The sequence below is a fragment of the Mastomys coucha genome, unplaced genomic scaffold (assembly GCF_008632895.1).
Source record: "Mastomys coucha isolate ucsf_1 unplaced genomic scaffold, UCSF_Mcou_1 pScaffold5, whole genome shotgun sequence".
NCBI classification, from domain to species: Eukaryota; Metazoa; Chordata; class Mammalia; order Rodentia; family Muridae; genus Mastomys; species Mastomys coucha.
Window position 1 is genome coordinate 41,705,561 of NW_022196911.1, and position 18,202 is coordinate 41,723,762.

At 42.1% G+C, this 18,202-nt stretch overlaps 1 protein-coding gene across 1 annotated transcript; it reads right to left on the reverse strand.

The window, feature by feature from the left end:
• Positions 1-593: 593 nt before the first annotated feature.
• Positions 594-12,183, reverse strand: LOC116078608 (hepatitis A virus cellular receptor 1 homolog). Its single transcript, XM_031353943.1, has 5 exons — positions 12,135-12,183; positions 8,080-8,132; positions 4,503-4,605; positions 2,179-2,212; positions 594-705 (listed from the first exon to the last, which is right to left on the reverse strand). The coding sequence occupies exons 1-5, from the start codon at positions 12,181-12,183 to the stop codon at positions 594-596; spliced, it is 351 nt and encodes a 116-aa protein (XP_031209803.1).
• Positions 12,184-18,202: the final 6,019 nt, after the last annotated feature.

The window sequence follows — 18,202 nt, forward strand, 5'->3', positions numbered from 1 at the left end:
CTCAGATCATCCCTATTACAATGTGTCATATTTCAGGAGCCATTAGAAAGCACAGACACCTCTAGACTCCTTTCTGTTTATTTACCAGATAAATTAAACCCACAGCTCCCATGGCTTAAGCCCCTTTGGGGAAGGTGAGAAAAATAATGATTTAAGTTACAATAAAAGAAAGGAAACATGAACATGAAGTACTTCTAAATTAGTTCTTTCCCTCCCCACTTGCATTTTATTTATCTATCTATCTATTTATTTATTTACATATTTTAATTTTTAAAACTTATTCCTCTCCTCTTTATAATTTTTGTAACTAAGATAGAAGTCCTTCTCCTGCATTACCAATAATTTTCTCTCACAGACACAACTTGGGACATCTATAGAACACAGGCAATTCTAAACTTCCTGTTTGAGAGACTGCTCCCCAGTGTGTGGTAAGAATGAGTACTGTATGAACAATGACTAGGCTTATGAACAGCGAGAAGGCCACCTTCTCCACTATTGCTGGCAAGTGGGAACACCACATGAACAGACACAGAAACAATATAACAGCGTGGCCATATCCCATTCTTTCTTGCGCAGTCTTTGATGATGGGTCCTCAGTGGGCAACTGGAACTCCAATGTCTTTGATAATGATGACATTGTCTACAGCTTGGGGTTGCTCTGTACTTTGAAAAACTTCATTCTGAAATCCATGGAAGACAACTGAGCTGAAGAGAGAGATGTTGAGAAAGGAATAGTAAGGTCACTTTTCAGGTCTGAGCAGATTCTTTTCATTCATGATTCAGCATGACTGAGCATTTGGGACTGTGGAAACCCCACTCACAACAAAGCTGTAGCAGTGAATAAACAGGACCACACAGAAATGTGGTATTAAATAATAGAGATGTTTGCTTAATAAACATCAGACAAACTAAAATGAAAAAATTAAATTTAAAAAGAAAGTTCTTATTACCATCCACCCATATATTCATGTACTAGAACACAAGAGTGGCAAGTTTAAAAGACAGATATCTAACACCAAATGGAGTTACCTCATCGGGATGTACATTTTGGAATTGAGCTAGGAACTGTGACCCTCAGATTAGGACAGGCTGGTGACTCATGCGACATTCCTGGAACCCAGGAAAAGGCAGGAGAGAAACAATGCCACACAGCTGTCCTCTGACCTTCTCGGGTGCCATGGATTTTATACACACAAACGCACCATTGCAACTACTGCCAAAACCAGTTCCCAACACAATAATTAATAAATTTTTGCTAAAGAAAAAAATGGTATTGAAATCTGCATAGCATCTGCATACTCTAAGATTAACATGGAGTGGGAATTTGGGTGAAGCAATAAACAATGCCTTTCCACAGGGGCTGGGGGGGTCTTAGAAACAACTACAAAGACAATGTGCATGGCACACACTTGCATACGGCATGTGCACAAAACATCAGGTGCCACAGGGAAAGACAATGACTTGAGAGAGAACTGCTGGGGTTTATGGTCTGGTCTTTCCCATCAGCTGTAGGTGGAGCTTTTATTGCAGATAGTCATGGTGGACTGATATTTGAGCTAGAACTCACAGAGGAGCAAATCACAGAACGAAACTGACTAATTTTAACTCATGGGTGGGGTTTTGACCTAGTGGATTTTGTCATCTCTACACTGGCCATCTCTATAACTGAAATGTAGAGTGAAAAAGAGTGTCTCCATTTGGCCACAAGAAGAATACCTGTGCTGAGAATCACAAAGGAGTTGGGACAAAGCTTTTCTTTGCTTGGGTCAGTATCATGTGTACAGGTATGGAAACAACGTAGGGTCAGAAAGCTCAGGTGTCACAATGCAATAACTGACACAAAACGGTTTGGGATGTGATTATTTTGATCTCATGTTTGTATTTTTTGTAGGTTTTCTTTTTCTTCCCTCCCTCCCCCATTGAAGGAAAGAGAGAAAATAGTATTTGGTGGGTAGAGAGGTAGCATGATCTGAGAGGAGCTGGTGGACAGGAAGAAACATGGCCAAAATATATAATATGAAAAACACTTTGACTAAAACTAAGTAAATTCAAAAAGAATGTGGAGGAGGAAGGAGTGAGGGGGAAAGAGAAGGAGAAAAGGAACAGGAAGAAAGAAACTAGGAGAAATCTACAAGACTGCAAGTTCCAAAGGAACTGGTACAAGCCGAGAGAGCTTACCTTTCTAGACTCTTCTTTTGTCTGTGTCTGCACTCTAAAATGGGGTGAGAGGAGGTGAGAGGAGTTGAAAGGAAAAATGGAACATGCCATCAAAACCATTCATGACATTTTCTTCTAATCAAGGGCATTATGTCTGTTTTTAACTGAACCATCCCCTGATAACCATGGATGTACCTTCTCTGTATCCATGGCTTTGTGCATTCACCCACATAGCATTCCTAACATGCAAGAGTGACACTAGTAAATAGTCTTTCTCTGGAAAATAAATGAAGAAATCTAGCTTTTTAAATTGGCTTGTGGAAAATAAGCTAAACATGGACTCTCCAAGTGACCTGAGATACAAGGTCTTACTAACAGTCTCATCCATCATGACCCTATTAAAAGTGTCACTGAGGTAGCACACTATACTGGCAATTACTCCTTCCATAACGTAGTTCAGGAAGTGTGTGCCACCACCAACCCCTCACCCTCCCCTTCCCACCAAAGACATTGAGACTTCCAGTAACCACCCTTTCTCTGAGGAGAATAAAAACTTTGGGTTAAGAAAAGGAGCATATTTGTGATATTTATGCAATTTTTAGTCCCTGTTTCATAAATTATCTTACAATTATAGCCTAAAATAGCCATGAACTGTGATCCTTCTGTTTCAGCAGCCTGAATCTCATACCACCAGGGTCAGGTTAAATAATCATTATGAACAACCAAGTTCTAAATATTAGGGGGAAACATCCTAAAATACGACAGGCATATTCTCATTTCTAAATTTCTGCCCAGTCATGTGAAACAGGTCAGTAATGAGATCATGTGCAGCATCTCAGAAGGTTGATGGCTTACCTTCTTACCCAAAGAATGGGCTACACAGACAGAAACACTGTGTGCACTCCTGCAAACCCCACAAGAAAGGGCCATGCAGGCCTGAGTGCCACCCACAACAAACTCTGTTTCTAGTGTTAGTCATGCAGTTTCCCATCCAGTGTCTTATGTGCCTTCTCTGTTAAATATGTCCCAGAACATTCAACAGTATCATCAGGGGACAAAACTACACCCAAAGGCTAAGACAGAACATACCATAGGTCTTATAATGGTTTCTTTTGTTCCAGATTACAACCTTGTACAACAAATTCTTGTTCCATAGCATTTACCAAACTTTTCTTTAAAGATTCTCTCTGTCTCTGTCTGTCTGTCTGTCTGTCTGTCTGTCTGTCTGTCTGTCTGTCTCTCTCTCTCTCTCTCTCTCTCTCTGTGTGTGTGTGTGTGTGTGTGTGTGTGTGTGTGCGCTTGTGCATGTGAATATCTGTGCACTAGAGTCCAATTGTAGGCATCCAGGAGGATATGGCTAGAGTCAGTTGTGAGTCACCCACCCAGGTGCTGGAATGGTACTCAGTAAGAGCAGTACATGCTCCTAAGTTCTAAACCATCTCTCCAGCCCCACATTATTTTTTTTCATAGAAAATGTGATTTTAATTTTTTTCTTGAGTGGCCTATTATTGAAATATAAAATGTATGCTCTGAGCCCACAATGTAGAGGCAGATGGCTTAGATGTCCCATGCTGGTCTCAGCTACATAAGTTCCATGCCACCCTAGAATATATGAGACTCTGTTTCAAGGAGAGAAACAAGCAATGGTATTTAGGAAAAGAACCACCAGTATTTATGCTTTACAATTGCATGAAACAGGAATTTTTATGAGATACTGTAACAGTGGTCACTTTTCATGCTCTATGTCTTAGAAGTAATATAAGTGCTTAGAAGGCTCTAATATGTCCCTTGGGATTCAGAAGGGTCTCTAGTATGTATGTGGCTTAGGGAACACAGAGAACTCATGTAACATGTAAACCCCATGGCATGTGGAATTACATGAGACAGCCAGAATGACTGAGAATCCTTGCTCTGATTCCTTGGTCTGGGAAATATACACAAAACACAGTGTCTTCTCTCAAATGCTATGTAAGACAGAGAAGTGGCATCTTGAAAGAAATATGGAAAGACACCATTAGGCAAGAATAGCTGTGGAGTCATCATTTTCCTACAGTCAAAACCCAAGCTCAGATGCCATGGCCACTGCACTGCTTAATATCAGCAGTCTCCTAAGATTATGAGGCTAAGCTCTGAGCTCTCAAAAAGAAGCAAGGGACCTCTCTGCTTTAAAAGGCCCAGCAGGAACCCTACTGGGTATGCTGGCTCAGTGCAATTAAACTGGCTTTGCACCCTGCTACAGGAGTTAAACAATTTGCTCTGCCAAAATTCCTTGGATTTTGTGCTTGTTTATGTCATGGAGACCCAGACCCATTCCTGACATTGGGAACCTTGATTAAGTCACTCACTTATGACAGTCACGATGCTCGCAAGGAGGATCAGCAATGCAGCAGACACAGAGATTCCAATGTAGAGGTCCTTAGTGGAGATCGGCTGATTTGGGACCACTTCCTACAGAAATATCAGTAATTGAAGAGGCACCAACTGAGGTGAGCAGAAAATACATCCTGTACTTCAACCTAGACTTTTCCCTCCATTGCCAGTGACTACTATAGAATATTCAAGTATGTGGTCATATACTCCTTGATTTCCATTATTAGGCAGAGGCAGAGGCAGAGGCAGAGGCAGAGGCAGAGAGGCAGAGGCAGAGAGGCAGAGGCAGAGAGGCAGAGGCAGAGAGGCAGAGGCAGAGAGGCAGAGGCAGAGAGGCAGAGGCAGAGAGGCAGAGGCAGAGAGGCAGAGGCAGAATACCTGAGAGTTCCAAGAGTATGTGGTCTACACAGCATTTCTGGACAGCCAGAGCTACATAGAGAGACTTTTTTTTTTTTTTTTTTTTTAAAGCATGCAAGTAAAAATCAAACAATTTGAGTTGGTACTAAGCTGTGAAATTATAGACCATACAACCTTCAAAGTGTCTTGGAAGAGGATTAAAATGTTTTACTGTGTGGTTGGAGGTGACAACAAGGATGCTTATCTTGAGTGATTATATCTGCATTAACATTCAGTAGGCTATTATTCTATTGATAAAAGCAATGGCTGCTTTCTAATTTGGTCCTCTGATGTTACCAGAGTTTGCTCAGCTGAGTCTGATCTTTCTTCATAGACTCATAGATCTTATTTGTCTTATAAAATGCAACTTTGGATGCTCTTTTTCTTTTACCCTAAGACTGTGCCTTACTTGGCACTGTAACCACAGCTAACCTAAAACTTTCCACGTAGAGCAGGTTAGCCTCTAACTCAGAGATGTATATGCCTCTGTCCCCTGATGGCTGGGACCAATGCCATGGTCCTCCAGCCATGAGGCAAGATCTACATCTTTATAAAAACAATTCAGGGGAAGAGGTTCATAGATGCAGCCAGATTAACACCATGTGATCAGACAGAAATGCAAAATCCATCCAAGTGTCCTGGTGCAGATGACCAGGGATTACCATGTGCTGGAATAAGCATGAGACAGGCTGGAGATCACCTTAGGCCCTGTCACAAATCAGCACTGATCTACTAGCCCCAAAAAGACCTTGAGAGATGAGATTAACTGAGTTCAGGTGGTTGCCCATGTATGAGCCTCATTGCTGGATCACAGCCCCAGCTCCTCTGCTTAGTCAGTGAGACCACTGAAATGTTAGCTCAGCTCTGTGAGCTCTGTCTCTATGGCTCCTATCGACATGTTCAGTAGGACATTAGATAAGTTATTCCCAGATACTTCTAGACAAATACTGTTGTGAATAGAAAGTAATATTTGTAGGTTTTGAGACAGAGTCTCGTGTATTCTAGGCAGGCTTATCACTATGTAGCCAACGTGATGAACTTCTGATCCTCCTGCCTGCACCTCCTGAGTGCTTGGATTACAGGAGTGTCTGCCCTGCCCACTGAACATTTGCTTTATAGCATCTCCTGGTTATAAGTAGGAGCAGTGCCTATCCTTTCTCATTCATCTTCACACATCTTTTCAACCTTCTCAGGAGATGGAGTCTGGGAAGCTGATCCGCAGGCTTCAAGAAGCAGGCTGCTGTTGCTAAGCATGGCTGTGCACACCTGTGATCCCTGGATGACAAGTTGAGCCAGGAGGGTCAGGAGTTCATAACTGTTCTCAACTCTATACAGAATTCAAGGCCAGCCTGGTCTCCAGGAGCCTCTGTCTCAAAAACAAAGAAATCAGGGGCTGGAGAGATGGCTCAGCCCTTAAGAGCACTGACTGTTCTTCCGAAGGTCCTGATTCAAATCCCAGCAACAACCTGGTGGCTCACAACCATCCGTAATGAGATCTGACGCCTTCTTCTGGTGTGTCTGAAGACAACTACAGTGTACTTACATATTAAAAAAATATTTTAAAAAACAAACAAACAAGCCGGACGGTGGTGGCGCACACCTTTAATCCCAGCACTTGGGAGGCAGAGGCAGGCGGATTTCTGAGTTCGAGGCCAGCCTGGTCTACAGAGTGAGTTCCAGGACAGCCAGGGCTACACAGAGAAACCCAGTCTCGAAAAACCCAAAACCAACCAACCAACCAACCAAACAAACAAACAAAACCCAAAGAAATCAAAAGGCCCAGACACCAGCAACAACAGAGTGCCTTTGTGCCCAGTTGTCATACATGGTTCTCTCTGCACCTAGAGACAGCCTAACAGCTGCAGAGTCCAGATTTTCCTACGCCTTTTTTTAAATTTAATTCTAAATTATTCTTCTTGTTGGTAAAGACAACTGGGTGCAGTTAACTACACTCAGGTTCAACTGTCATCCAGGGCTGTCCTAAATCCTGCACATGCCTGCTCAGTTAACAGTACTTTCAACATGCCATGATGGTTTCTGATATTTCAATTAGATACACAAATATGATATGTTAATTTATTCTCCTTTGGTTAGCTTATTCTTTTTTAAATCTAACTTTTAACCATACACAATAAATTGATCTCTGTGTCTTTTTCTCCTCAATTGTTATATAAAATATCATTTATTGGGTACAACTAACTCACCTGCCCATCAAAACAAACTTCCTAACATCATTTTTAGACTCAAAATCTTTTCTTCTTTTTAGTGAATTTATTATCATATATTTAATTTTTTTTTTTTTTACATAGTCTTACTAGGTAACCCAAGATGCCCTGGTAGTCCAGGCTATCCTCAAACTTGGTATCCCTTGTTTCAGCTGTCTCAGTCCTAAGGTGAAAGCATAAACAACTATGCTTGACTATTTTTTCTTCTATGTAGAGGAGTTTTAGTCTAGCCATGTGGCTATTCTGGCAAACACCTTCTAGGTCTGTGTGATCCAGCTGGAACATAGATATGCTTTTAATACCGAGCAATAGAGGCAAGAGAGTTGAAGCCCAGCCTGGTATAGAGCAAGTTTCAGGTAAAGAAAAGCTTAGGTCCAGGCATGTTTTAACTCTCCTTTAATCCCAGCTCTCAGGAGACAGAGGCATCAGTATATCTTTGGGTTCTATTCAGCAAGTTCAGTTGAGTCCATGAGTTGAGAGATGATGCAGGGAGTGGAGTTCATGGTAGTTCAGTTCATGGCATTCACAGGCAATTTTTACAGGGACAGTTTTACAGAGACTGCTTACAAAGAGAAGATTCTAGATATGGCTAAAAACAGAACAAACCAGGGAATGAGAAGGAGTCAGAAGGTTAGAACAGATCACCTGAGTTATGGAGAGCAATTGAATTGAATCATTAAGCTTGGAGAAGAGTTTTAACCTGAATAGATGAGTTAAAGCACCCAGGCAGAAAGAACTAGGAAGGGTGAGCTTCTTCAGTAGTATGCCTCCAGATGACAATTACATAAGGCGAATAAAAGTCACTTTTACACCTCTATTTCTTCCTTTTTTGAGACAAAAACTGTGAACTAATTTCACAAAGTGTTTAAAGGCAATAAGTTTGCAAGAAGATAGATACATAAATCTCACTATTAATACACAAAATGCTTACAGTGTGATTATTCCAAGGGTCATATGAAGACGTCACAGTAGTGCTCCAAACTGCTAAAGAGGAATGAAAATTAATTGTTACAATCAACATGTTAGATTTTCACTACAGAGACTACATGTATTCACACTAGCTGCTATCGTGAGTTCAAAGTTAATAACATAATCAAATACTATAGCATTCTGAGCATCACACTAAATTCTTAACATTTTACTAAATTTCTCTAAGAAGATGAACCTCTCTCACTCTCCCTACCTTTTCTCTCTCTCCTTCCTTTCTCTCTGTGTCTCTGTTTTTGTTTTGTGTCTCTGTCTCTCATTCTCTCTCTCCCTATCCCTCCCTCTTTCCATCTCTCCTACTTTTCCCCACCTCCCTGTGGAAAGAAAGACACATACATGGCAAGGCTCAGGTATATGTTTGGGTGAACCAAAGAACTTATTTGTGAAACAGTTTAAGGTCCTTTGTGAGCTGAGGATGGTAAATTCAGGAAGGCCACACACACCTTGAAAAGTCAGAATGACCACCACGATATCCAATACAGCGTGTGTGTATTCTCATCTAACATTTATGTCCCTTGTCTTGGATCAGAATTACTTTAGAAATCACCTGTAATATGGTCCAAAGGCCAACGTGTCTCACATCATGTGAGGATTAGGATATGGTGTGACTGGGGAGTCACAAAACTCCATTCAAATATCAGGGTGTTTATAAGACATCTATTTTTGGAACAGATTATAGAGTGTGTGTTTTCTAAAATCTATATGCACACAATTCTCATTCTATTGGGAAGCAACAATAAACAAATGCTTTTACATCCTAACCAAGAGTCCCTCTGTTTCATTTTATTCTTGAAAAAGTACTTTTCAGATGGTTATATATGTCTAATTCTACAAATGACAGACATTTCTGCTGGCAATGCACGTTCAAAGTGCCCTTACAATGCATGGAAATACTACAGGTCTATGGAAACCCCCAACTACTTGTAAATCTGTCATTGCCCAGCATAGATAAATTTGGATAACTTGGCCCTCCTCAATTCCCACATTCCTGAGTTTATAGTTTTCTCACTATGTGAGCCCTTCCAAGGAGCCAAAGGCAATGAATGACTAGGTTTAGGTAACATCTGTAGTCTAGGCTCTGCTTGTGACTTAGGCCTCTTAGTCACACCTTCCAAGAATAAGTGTAAGTGACTCAGTTATGAAACATGATAAAAATTTTAATTCATCACTGACAGCAAATACTTTTTACCACTAGGGGCAGAGGCAAGAAGATCTCTATGACTTCAAGACAAGCATGGTCTGCATAATAAGTTCCCTGCCAGCCAAGTTGAGATCCTGTCTCACTCTAAATGATTTTAAGCAGCTGTGCATGGCGACACAGGCTTTGTTCCCATTAGTCAAAAGACAGAGGCAATTTTGGATTAGTGAGTTTTCAGGCGGCCTGATCTACTTGGGGAGAGATCATGGCCATTCATACCACACAGTGAGATTCAGCCTCCAAATAAAATAAATAAAAAAGCAAGTAACAACTGCAAAAACTGAACAGTTATAGAATGATGTTCTGAATTAAGAAAAAAAATAGGGACAAGTTAGTATTGGTTTCTATTGTCAGTGTCAACTCTTAGTAAAGGACATTAGGAAATATCACCAGAAAAAGGCACAGCCTCATGATTCAAGTCCTTTGAGAGGACAGATTTAGCTAAAGCCAGGCTGACTCCATGACAGGCTGCAAACCGGCAGTTTGAAGGACTAGGCCTTAGTTTCTGTTTCCCACAACTGGAAAAGTCCAAAACAAGTGAATTCCAGGGAAACACACCCCTTACCAGCAGCCAGTCAGGAAGCTGCCCCACCACCTAGCCTAAGCCACCCTCACAGGCAGCCAATCAGGAGCTGTAGAAGATGCCTCACCACTTAGCTTGAGCCAAATACAGTTAATAAGCAAAAGTTCCCCAAATCCCCCAGAACCTTAACCAATTACAAAGGCATCTACCCCTAGCGATAAAGCCAACAATTCAAGGGAAAGAAATGTAAAATTCTCACACTCCTAGCCCATCACTGACCTATCATAGCCTATAATTGACCCTGCAACGTCCACACCTCTGTCCTCCATTCCAAATTATGGTGGACCCTTTCATATTAGGGTGGCCTGAAACTTATAGAGATCCATCCAGTTCTGCCTGCTAGGATTATTGCTGACTTGTTAGTTGGTTTGTAGACAGGGTCTTGCTCTGTAGTGCAGGCTCTCTTGTACTTACTATACTCTGGCCTCAGACTCCTGAGAAATGGGACTACAAGCATGCCTACTGACTTTTAACATTTTTAAAATTCTGAAAATTCTGTTTCAGATGCAGTGCACAATGATGACCTTCAAAGGTGAAGGATGGAGACTAGTGTAGTGTAGTGAAGACCAACCTGGGCTCATGAGACCCTGTCTCAAACCACGCCTAACCCTCCTCTCCATGCTATTGAAATGAAATCATTAACACTTCAGCCTCCTCCCCATACAAAGAGCAGAGCACAGGATTTGTGTGTGTGTGTGTGTGTGTGTGTGTTAGTGTGTGTGTGTGCATGAGTGCGTGCTTGTGTCTATCTGTCTTTCAGGATTGTTGCTTTAAAGGCAGAACTTTGCTAACTTCAGTGTCAATTTTCAGAGTGGTTTTTGTTTGTTCATATGGTTTTCATTGTTTTTTGTTTGTTGTTTGTTTGCTTTGTTTTGTTTTTGTTTTTGAGACAAGCTCTCACTATATAACCTTGGCTGACCTCAGTATTTAGAACTCCATATGTAGAACAGGGTGCCTGAATTCATGAAGGTCTGCCTGCCTCTACCTCCCCAAAGGTGTGCACCACCAAGTCAAGCTCAGAATGGGTTTTATAAAACGCCCAGGAGGGGTAAGCTTTTAGGATCAGTCCTCAAGTCTTACGCTAAACAAAGACAAACCAAAACTAAAACCTGATCAAGGATTCCTTTGTACATGTTGATAACATTACAGAAACTGAACAGGATTCATAATGTGAGACCACAAAATCAGAATACTAAACCAAGGATTAAATCATGCAAACTTTAAACCTAGCACAATAGCTTTAATATGTATCTGTTGAGAGGATGAACAGAATCCCCTATTACCAGCTGCTTCCACATGAGGGGAATCTGAGGGCTAAAGACGAAGCTCAAGGATGCCATGCCCATCTAGCCCACGCCAGCCCCTGGGTTGGATCCCAGCACAGGAAGAAAGGAATAAGCAAATAACACAGAACAGTGAACTGTGGGAGTCACTGGCTGGTCACTCCGCTCTGCCTAGCCTGTGTCCAGCCTGGGCATTTGAGACACGGTTGGCCATAGCATGCTCCTTGTTTATTTTATAATGAGTGTGTAATGGGACTGTACTTCTCACTGGTACACTCACCACTCCATTTTTTGCAAATACATTTTTAATGTTCACAAATACAACAAATATTATCATAATAAATTTATAGAAAAGTATGATAAGAATTAATGACCTTTGACAGTTCCACTCAGTAGAGATTAGAATGTAAAATTTAGAAAGAATATGAGATTTAGGTGCTCACATCTAAAATCTTAGCTCTTGGGAGGTAGTGAGGCCATTTGCAGTTGTCTATCATGTATTGGAACAACCAAAGCTATCTTAGACCCTGTCTCAAAAAAATTAATATGCAATTAACTATTTACTACTATATCATAGAACGTTTTCAATTAGTATTTTAATTAAATAATTGAAAGGAGGGTTTTTTAATGTCATATAAGCCAAGTGAAGGTCATTTCTGCAGCCCTCATGCATTGACTATAATTTGCACATACATATACTCACCCTTACTTGAATATTACTTGCATGCACACATATTCATCCCTTACCTGACAATCTTGTGGGTCTTATATTTGAGCCAGAAAATTTGAAATTCATGGAGGTTAACAATTATCTTTGGGGCTACAGTTTCATCCTGATTCTTTGCTCTCTATGTAACCTGTGATTCCATTCCCAGGGAATGTATTTGACTGAACCTCCCTCCTCCCAGGCATTCCCCACCCCACCTCTCACTCACCTGGGACAAGGAGTAGGAGGCCTGAAATGAGGACCTGAAGGGGCATCATGATGGTGACCTGCAGGACAATGAGGAGATGCTCTGGTTGGCTGGGGCCCTCACCACACTGCATCTGAGAAGGTCTCTCATCCTGTCTGTCTGAATCACATAGGCCTCTCTGCAAGGCCCCCTGTCCTCCCAAACACTTCTCTTTCCTGCTCCTTCCCACATATAGCCTTCAGACTCACTCCTGGTCTCAGCACAAGGAAGAATAAACAGAGAAAACCTGAAGTCAGAGAAAAGAGTCTCTTCCTCTGGTAGAACCCTAAGCGAGGAGCAGCCTTCTAATGGAGGTGCACTTGTCCCATGGTTGACTGTGGGCTCTTCCTTCTCAGTAACCACAGTGGTTGGTCCCTAAGCCTCAATCAAGTTCAGTATTTAGCAACAAGGACTGAGTAAAATGTGAGTTGTTGTGTCTAAGCACATTGTCCCATAGACGTCAAAGACAAGGTTTTTGAAGGTTTTCATTTTAGTTCCACTGTCAGCACTCATAGAGGGAGGCTGAGGGAGTGTAAACAAGTTCTACTCCCACTAGAGCATTACCATTAGACTGCTGCAGCAGCTCATTGGTCAAGAGTTCCAACTGCTCTTACAGAAAACCCGAAAACTGGGAGAGGTTCCCAGCACCCTGGCTGAGAGGCTCACAGCTACTATCATTGTAGATTCACATGCATCAAACATTCCTTGGAGAACTGTGCTCACATGTAAACATCACCACAAACTCATACATACATAAACACACATACAGATACATGCAATTAAAAATTTTAAACATAAACCTTTTAAATGATATGCTTTCAATAATATATACAATGATATGTAGATTTATAAAAATTTCAAGGTGTCTAGCTTACTATAGAAAATAGTAGCATAAGACTACAATTTTACTTATTTTATATATTTGCTTAGTTTTTAACAGAAAACATGAGTCTATGACTCCAGCCTCTATCAATGGATTAAAGATTTTGCTAGCTATGAGACCATATGAAAATGTAGTTTGCTGACTATTGCATATATATATATATATACATAGAAAATATATAGAACATAATATTTTTTAAAAAAAACAGAAAATATCCCCTGTGAGGGGAGAAGAGAGAGAGAGGGCGAAGGTCCAGATGCAGGAGAGTGCCTGTGACAGGGGAGAGGGCGGGGCAGCTGGGACAGTGAGGAACAGCAATGGAGAAGAACAGGGGCAGGGACAGAGACAGGGCTCAGGAGCCACTTTGTGAGGACTCTCCTTTTCCCAAGGACACAGAGAGTCATTGCTGGGGTGTGGGGGGTCCCAGGAGCTGGTGCCCTCTGAGGACTGCTGTGACTGCCAGGCTGACAAGCAAGGACACCTTAGAGTCTTTATAGATCACTGTGGAAGAGACAACAGAGAGCAACATGCTGGAAGGAATCAAGACTCTCAGTGTGTGGGCTCAGAAGGCAGAGCAAAGTGGGCTTCCTGTAGGCTGGGGGTCTGCAGAGGATGAGTTAGTGACTCAGGCCTGAGCTGTGCATAAGGGGAGGGGCTATCAGCAGAGGAGGGAGGGTCGGTTCCCACCACAGGGTTTGAATATGTTATTGTGAGATATGTTCCTGGCTCAAAGCTGGCCTTGAACCCCTGAACTTAAGCCTCCATTTCTCAAGGGTTGTGACTGAAAATATTTGTTAAGGTGCTAAGTTTTCTTTCCTCTTTCCTTTTTAAATGATAAAACTACCAGCATGGGAGCTGGGTGTATGAGACGCTAGAGAGCTTGTTTAGTGGGTATGAACCTCTAGCTCAGTCACCCACACCAGATAAACCAGCGATGGTGGTGTCTGCCTGTATGTAATTCAAGAACATCAGTAGTGGAGGATCAGAGGATCAAAGTCATCTCTAGGTACTTATTATGTGGAGGCCAGACTGAGACACATGAACACATGTCAAAATCAAATGAAAATATAAGACACAGTGATGTATAGGGGCCATATCACAGTCAGCAGACTAAGAGAGGGAGATTCCAATGTGAGCCAGGCCAGTCTTTTTGTTTGTTTGTTTGTTTTTGAGACAGGGTTTCCCTGTGTAGCCCTGGCTGTCCTGGAACTCACTCTGTAGACCAGGCTGGCCTCAAACTCAGAAATCTGCCTGCCTCTGCCTCCCCAAGTACTGGGATTAAAGGCGTGCGCCACCACTGCCCGGCTCAGGCCAGTCTTTGATACAAAATAAGTCGCAGCTCAAAGAATAAGCAGAAAGTACAAACAGTGCATGCATTTGTATGACTTGAAGATTATTGAAGCACAGTATTGATGTCCCCATCCCTCTGCCTCAACTCTTGGTTGATTTTTTTTTTTTTTTTTGACAGAAAAGAAGAGGAATTTTGCTGAGGACTGGAGGTAAAGAGTGTCTGCGTAGACACTAGTGGGGTTCCGGGGCATCTGCAGGAGCTGTGGGTTGATAGCTTCCTCAATTAAGGAAGAAACTAATCAAGGACCAGACAGGTGGCCCAGTGGGTAAAGTCACTTTCTCCTTAGATTCATAACTTTAATCAGATCCCTAAGTACACAGTGGCTAAAGAACAGATTAGTCTTGTGAAAGTTATAATTTCTCCTCTTTCTGTGTTTCTGTCTCTGTGTCTGTCTCTCTCTGTCTCTATGTCTGTCTCTCTCCATCTCTGTGTCTGTCTGTGTCTGTCTGCCTGTCTGCCTGTCTGCCTGCCTGTCTGTCTGTCTGTCTGTCTGTCTGTCTGTCTCTCTCTCTCTCACACACACACACACACACACACACACACACACTCACTCACTCACTCACTCACTCACTCACTCACATGTAATACAATAAATAGAAAGTGCAGAGTAAGACTTCACACCTGTTGTAAGGACCTAATGAGTAGCCACTGAGGCATATTTGTTATATTCTATGACTCTTGTTTTAAGTTCCCTGCAGGGACAGGGGAGGGCTGTGGGGTTGGGGGCGGGTGCTGTGAGAGAGTGAGAACACAGTGGGCAGCAATAGCTGGTTGTTGATGAAACAAGGGATCAGGAGAGACGGACAGCCCAAGCTGAAGGACTCCAGCCACCAAGCCCCAAGCTGAGGGCGTTGGGGAATCCCACTTAACAGATCAAACATTTTAAAAATCTTTGTAAAGCCGGGCAGTGGTGACGCACGCCTTTAATCTCAGCCACTTAGAATCAGAGGCAGACAGATTTCTGAGTTCAAGGCCAGCCTGGTCTACAGAGTGAGTTCCAGGACAGCCAGGGCTACACAGAGAAACCCTGTCTCGAAAAACAAAACAAAACAAAACAAAAAAATCCTTGTAAAACCTCCTCAAAACATTTCTCTGATAGTTTAACAACTAAACGACTTCCTAGTCATAGGAGAACAAATCCCATTTCTAAAAGCTCTCCATCTTCTTGGATTGGCCATTTTCTTCCCATCTCCAACACTTCAACTAAAGCAAAGTTTAGTTCATTCTGCTCTTAGCTACCTCACCTCTAACACAGCACCTGCAATGTCTGCAGCCCCAAGCTCTTTCTTATAAACTCTCTAAATTTACAAACCACAAAAATCAATGAACAACACTGCAAATATATGTGTGCCCTTGCCTCCCTGGTCCCATTCCCATATCATTATATAATATTACATAGATATCTATGAAAGCCCATTATTCCATTTAAACATAGATTCACTTTCCAAGAATCCGCAGAACTCTACTGGATGGTAAGTTACCCTAATGTCTCGGGGCTCAAGCACCGTTGTTGAATGTCCCACATTCAGCCCCACATCACCTCTATAGTAATTCCACATGGTACAGAAACTGTAGGGAGAACTACCCTGACTCTTCCTCTTCAGCATAAGGCGGTAGACATCCCTACTTACCTGTACTTGAGGGGAAGTGACTTCTTGTTAGTCTCTCGTTCTGATCATCTGCTGCCCATGGACTCTTCCAGAGCTATTTATGGATGAAGACAAGTCTCTCTTGTGATTTCATCTTTATCTCCTGGCCACTCTCTTTGTGAAGACTGAGTTCTCTAGTTCTCCAATCCACCCACTGGATAGCATCTGCTCATTGACATAAACATTACAGGAGAGCCTAAGTAAGTGGGAGCATCACTGGTGTGCCCTAGGCTGTTTCCAATCTTCAGCAAAGATCCTTACTTTAGGTGTGACTGGAAGCCTGGAGGACTTCAATACCTGGACCAACCCTCTCGATTTATAGGAAAATAAACTGCATTCCAGAAAGAAGAATGAAGATCAGGAGTTCCTGGAACAAGGGCAGAAGGGACACTTGTCTCTTGTTATTCTTCCTGGAAGGCATTAACTAACATCTTTCTAATCGATGTTTACTAGCAGCCCACAAGAAGCTGAAAGAAATAAATCTAGCTCGTAGACTCTGCTTCCAAAGTTTAGGGAGTGCAGGGTATGGTGGTGCACACCTTTAGCACCAGTGCTGGGGAGGCAAGGGGAGGTGGATCTGTATTGTATGGCAGCATGGCTATGCAGAGAGTTCCAGGATGGGCAAGGCTGCTTGGTGAGTGGAGATCTTTAAAGAGCTGAAGCTCCTGAAGTGTGAGAGTTCTGTAAAATAGGAAACTGGGTATGACTAGTTTCTCATCTGGCAATGAGAGGGTAAAATGTTGTTCAAGCAAGTATTTCCAGAAGAGTTGTGAAATTTGACAGCGTCTTTACTCCTACAAACCAAATAAGTAAACAAACTAACCAACCAACCACATATAGTCTTCTTAAAGATATTGAGGACGATGTTATAAATCTGTTTCAGGGGAAATGTCTGGATGATCATGAACTGGAGGGTTCGCTCACACCCATTTGCCGGAGGAGAGATGATGGGTTGTGGAGATTTAATAATATCAGGCTTTACTGAATGGAGTTAGGATAATCGTTTTAATTTTAATTTTGGTGCTATTTGTTTTGATTTTTGTTTTGTTATGAGAGGGCATCTCATAATGAAATGCAGGCTTATCTATAATTCCTTTGTATCAGAGATGATTATGAACTTCTGGCCCCTCTCCCTGCACTCCTGCTGGGATCACAGGCATGTTCTGTCCCCTGGGGTTTCTGCATAAGGATCCAGGGCGTCATGTATGCCAGGAAAGTCCTCTAAAACTGAGCTACATGCACAGCGGGGATTATAAATTGCATATGCATACATTAGTGTGTGTGTGTGTTAAAATTTACATACATTGTTCTCCTTCTCACTCTTTTAGCCACACTGACTTTTTGCCTGCTTCTAGGATTTTCCACATTCTCCTGGTCCAGGTACCTATCCCTTGGCTGGTTCCTTTCTTAGAACACTTTTCTCTCATGAGTTGAAAAGCTCCCTCAGATCTTCCAGTCTCAAAGTGCAATTTCAGCTTTGGTCTATAGCAACAAACAGTTCATCCCTAGTCCACTTCCTATCTTGGATAGCTTATTTCAAAATAACCCTTATCTCACAAGTAGCCACTCAGGAGGCTACACAACCTCTTACGGCCTCTTTTTAGTAGCTTCATCTCTGGCCTGTATTTGTTGAGGTTGGGGAGATTGTCACAGAATGTTCTCTGTGTCTCATTCTCAATAATGAATGTGCAGTCATCTATGCCACTGCAAAAGAAGTTTCCCTGCACATAGTAGCAATGGTAACACAGCTCATGGACTTCATGGTTTCTGGAGGCAATGGACGTCAACGTGGTACAGCATGGATCTTGGAGGTCTTTCTGGAAGACTTAACCCAGAAATGAGCCATTCTTTTTTGTTTGTTTGTTTGTTTTTTGTTTTTTTGTTTTATTTTTTTTTTTCGAGACAGGGTTTCTCTGTATAGCTTTGGCTGTCCTGGAACTCACTCTGTAGACCAGGCTAGCCTCGAACTCAGAAATCCACCTGCCTCTGCCTCCCAAGTGCTGAAATGAGCCATTCTTAATCTCAGATGTCTTGTTGCTCAGAGTGAGGGTGATCTTGTGGTTGGGCAGCATTTCCCGGGGCAGGACCTACACAAGCTTCAGGCTGCTAAACACCATCTTGTTCTTGATGGCTACTGTCCTACTGATATCCCAGGCTAAAACATGTG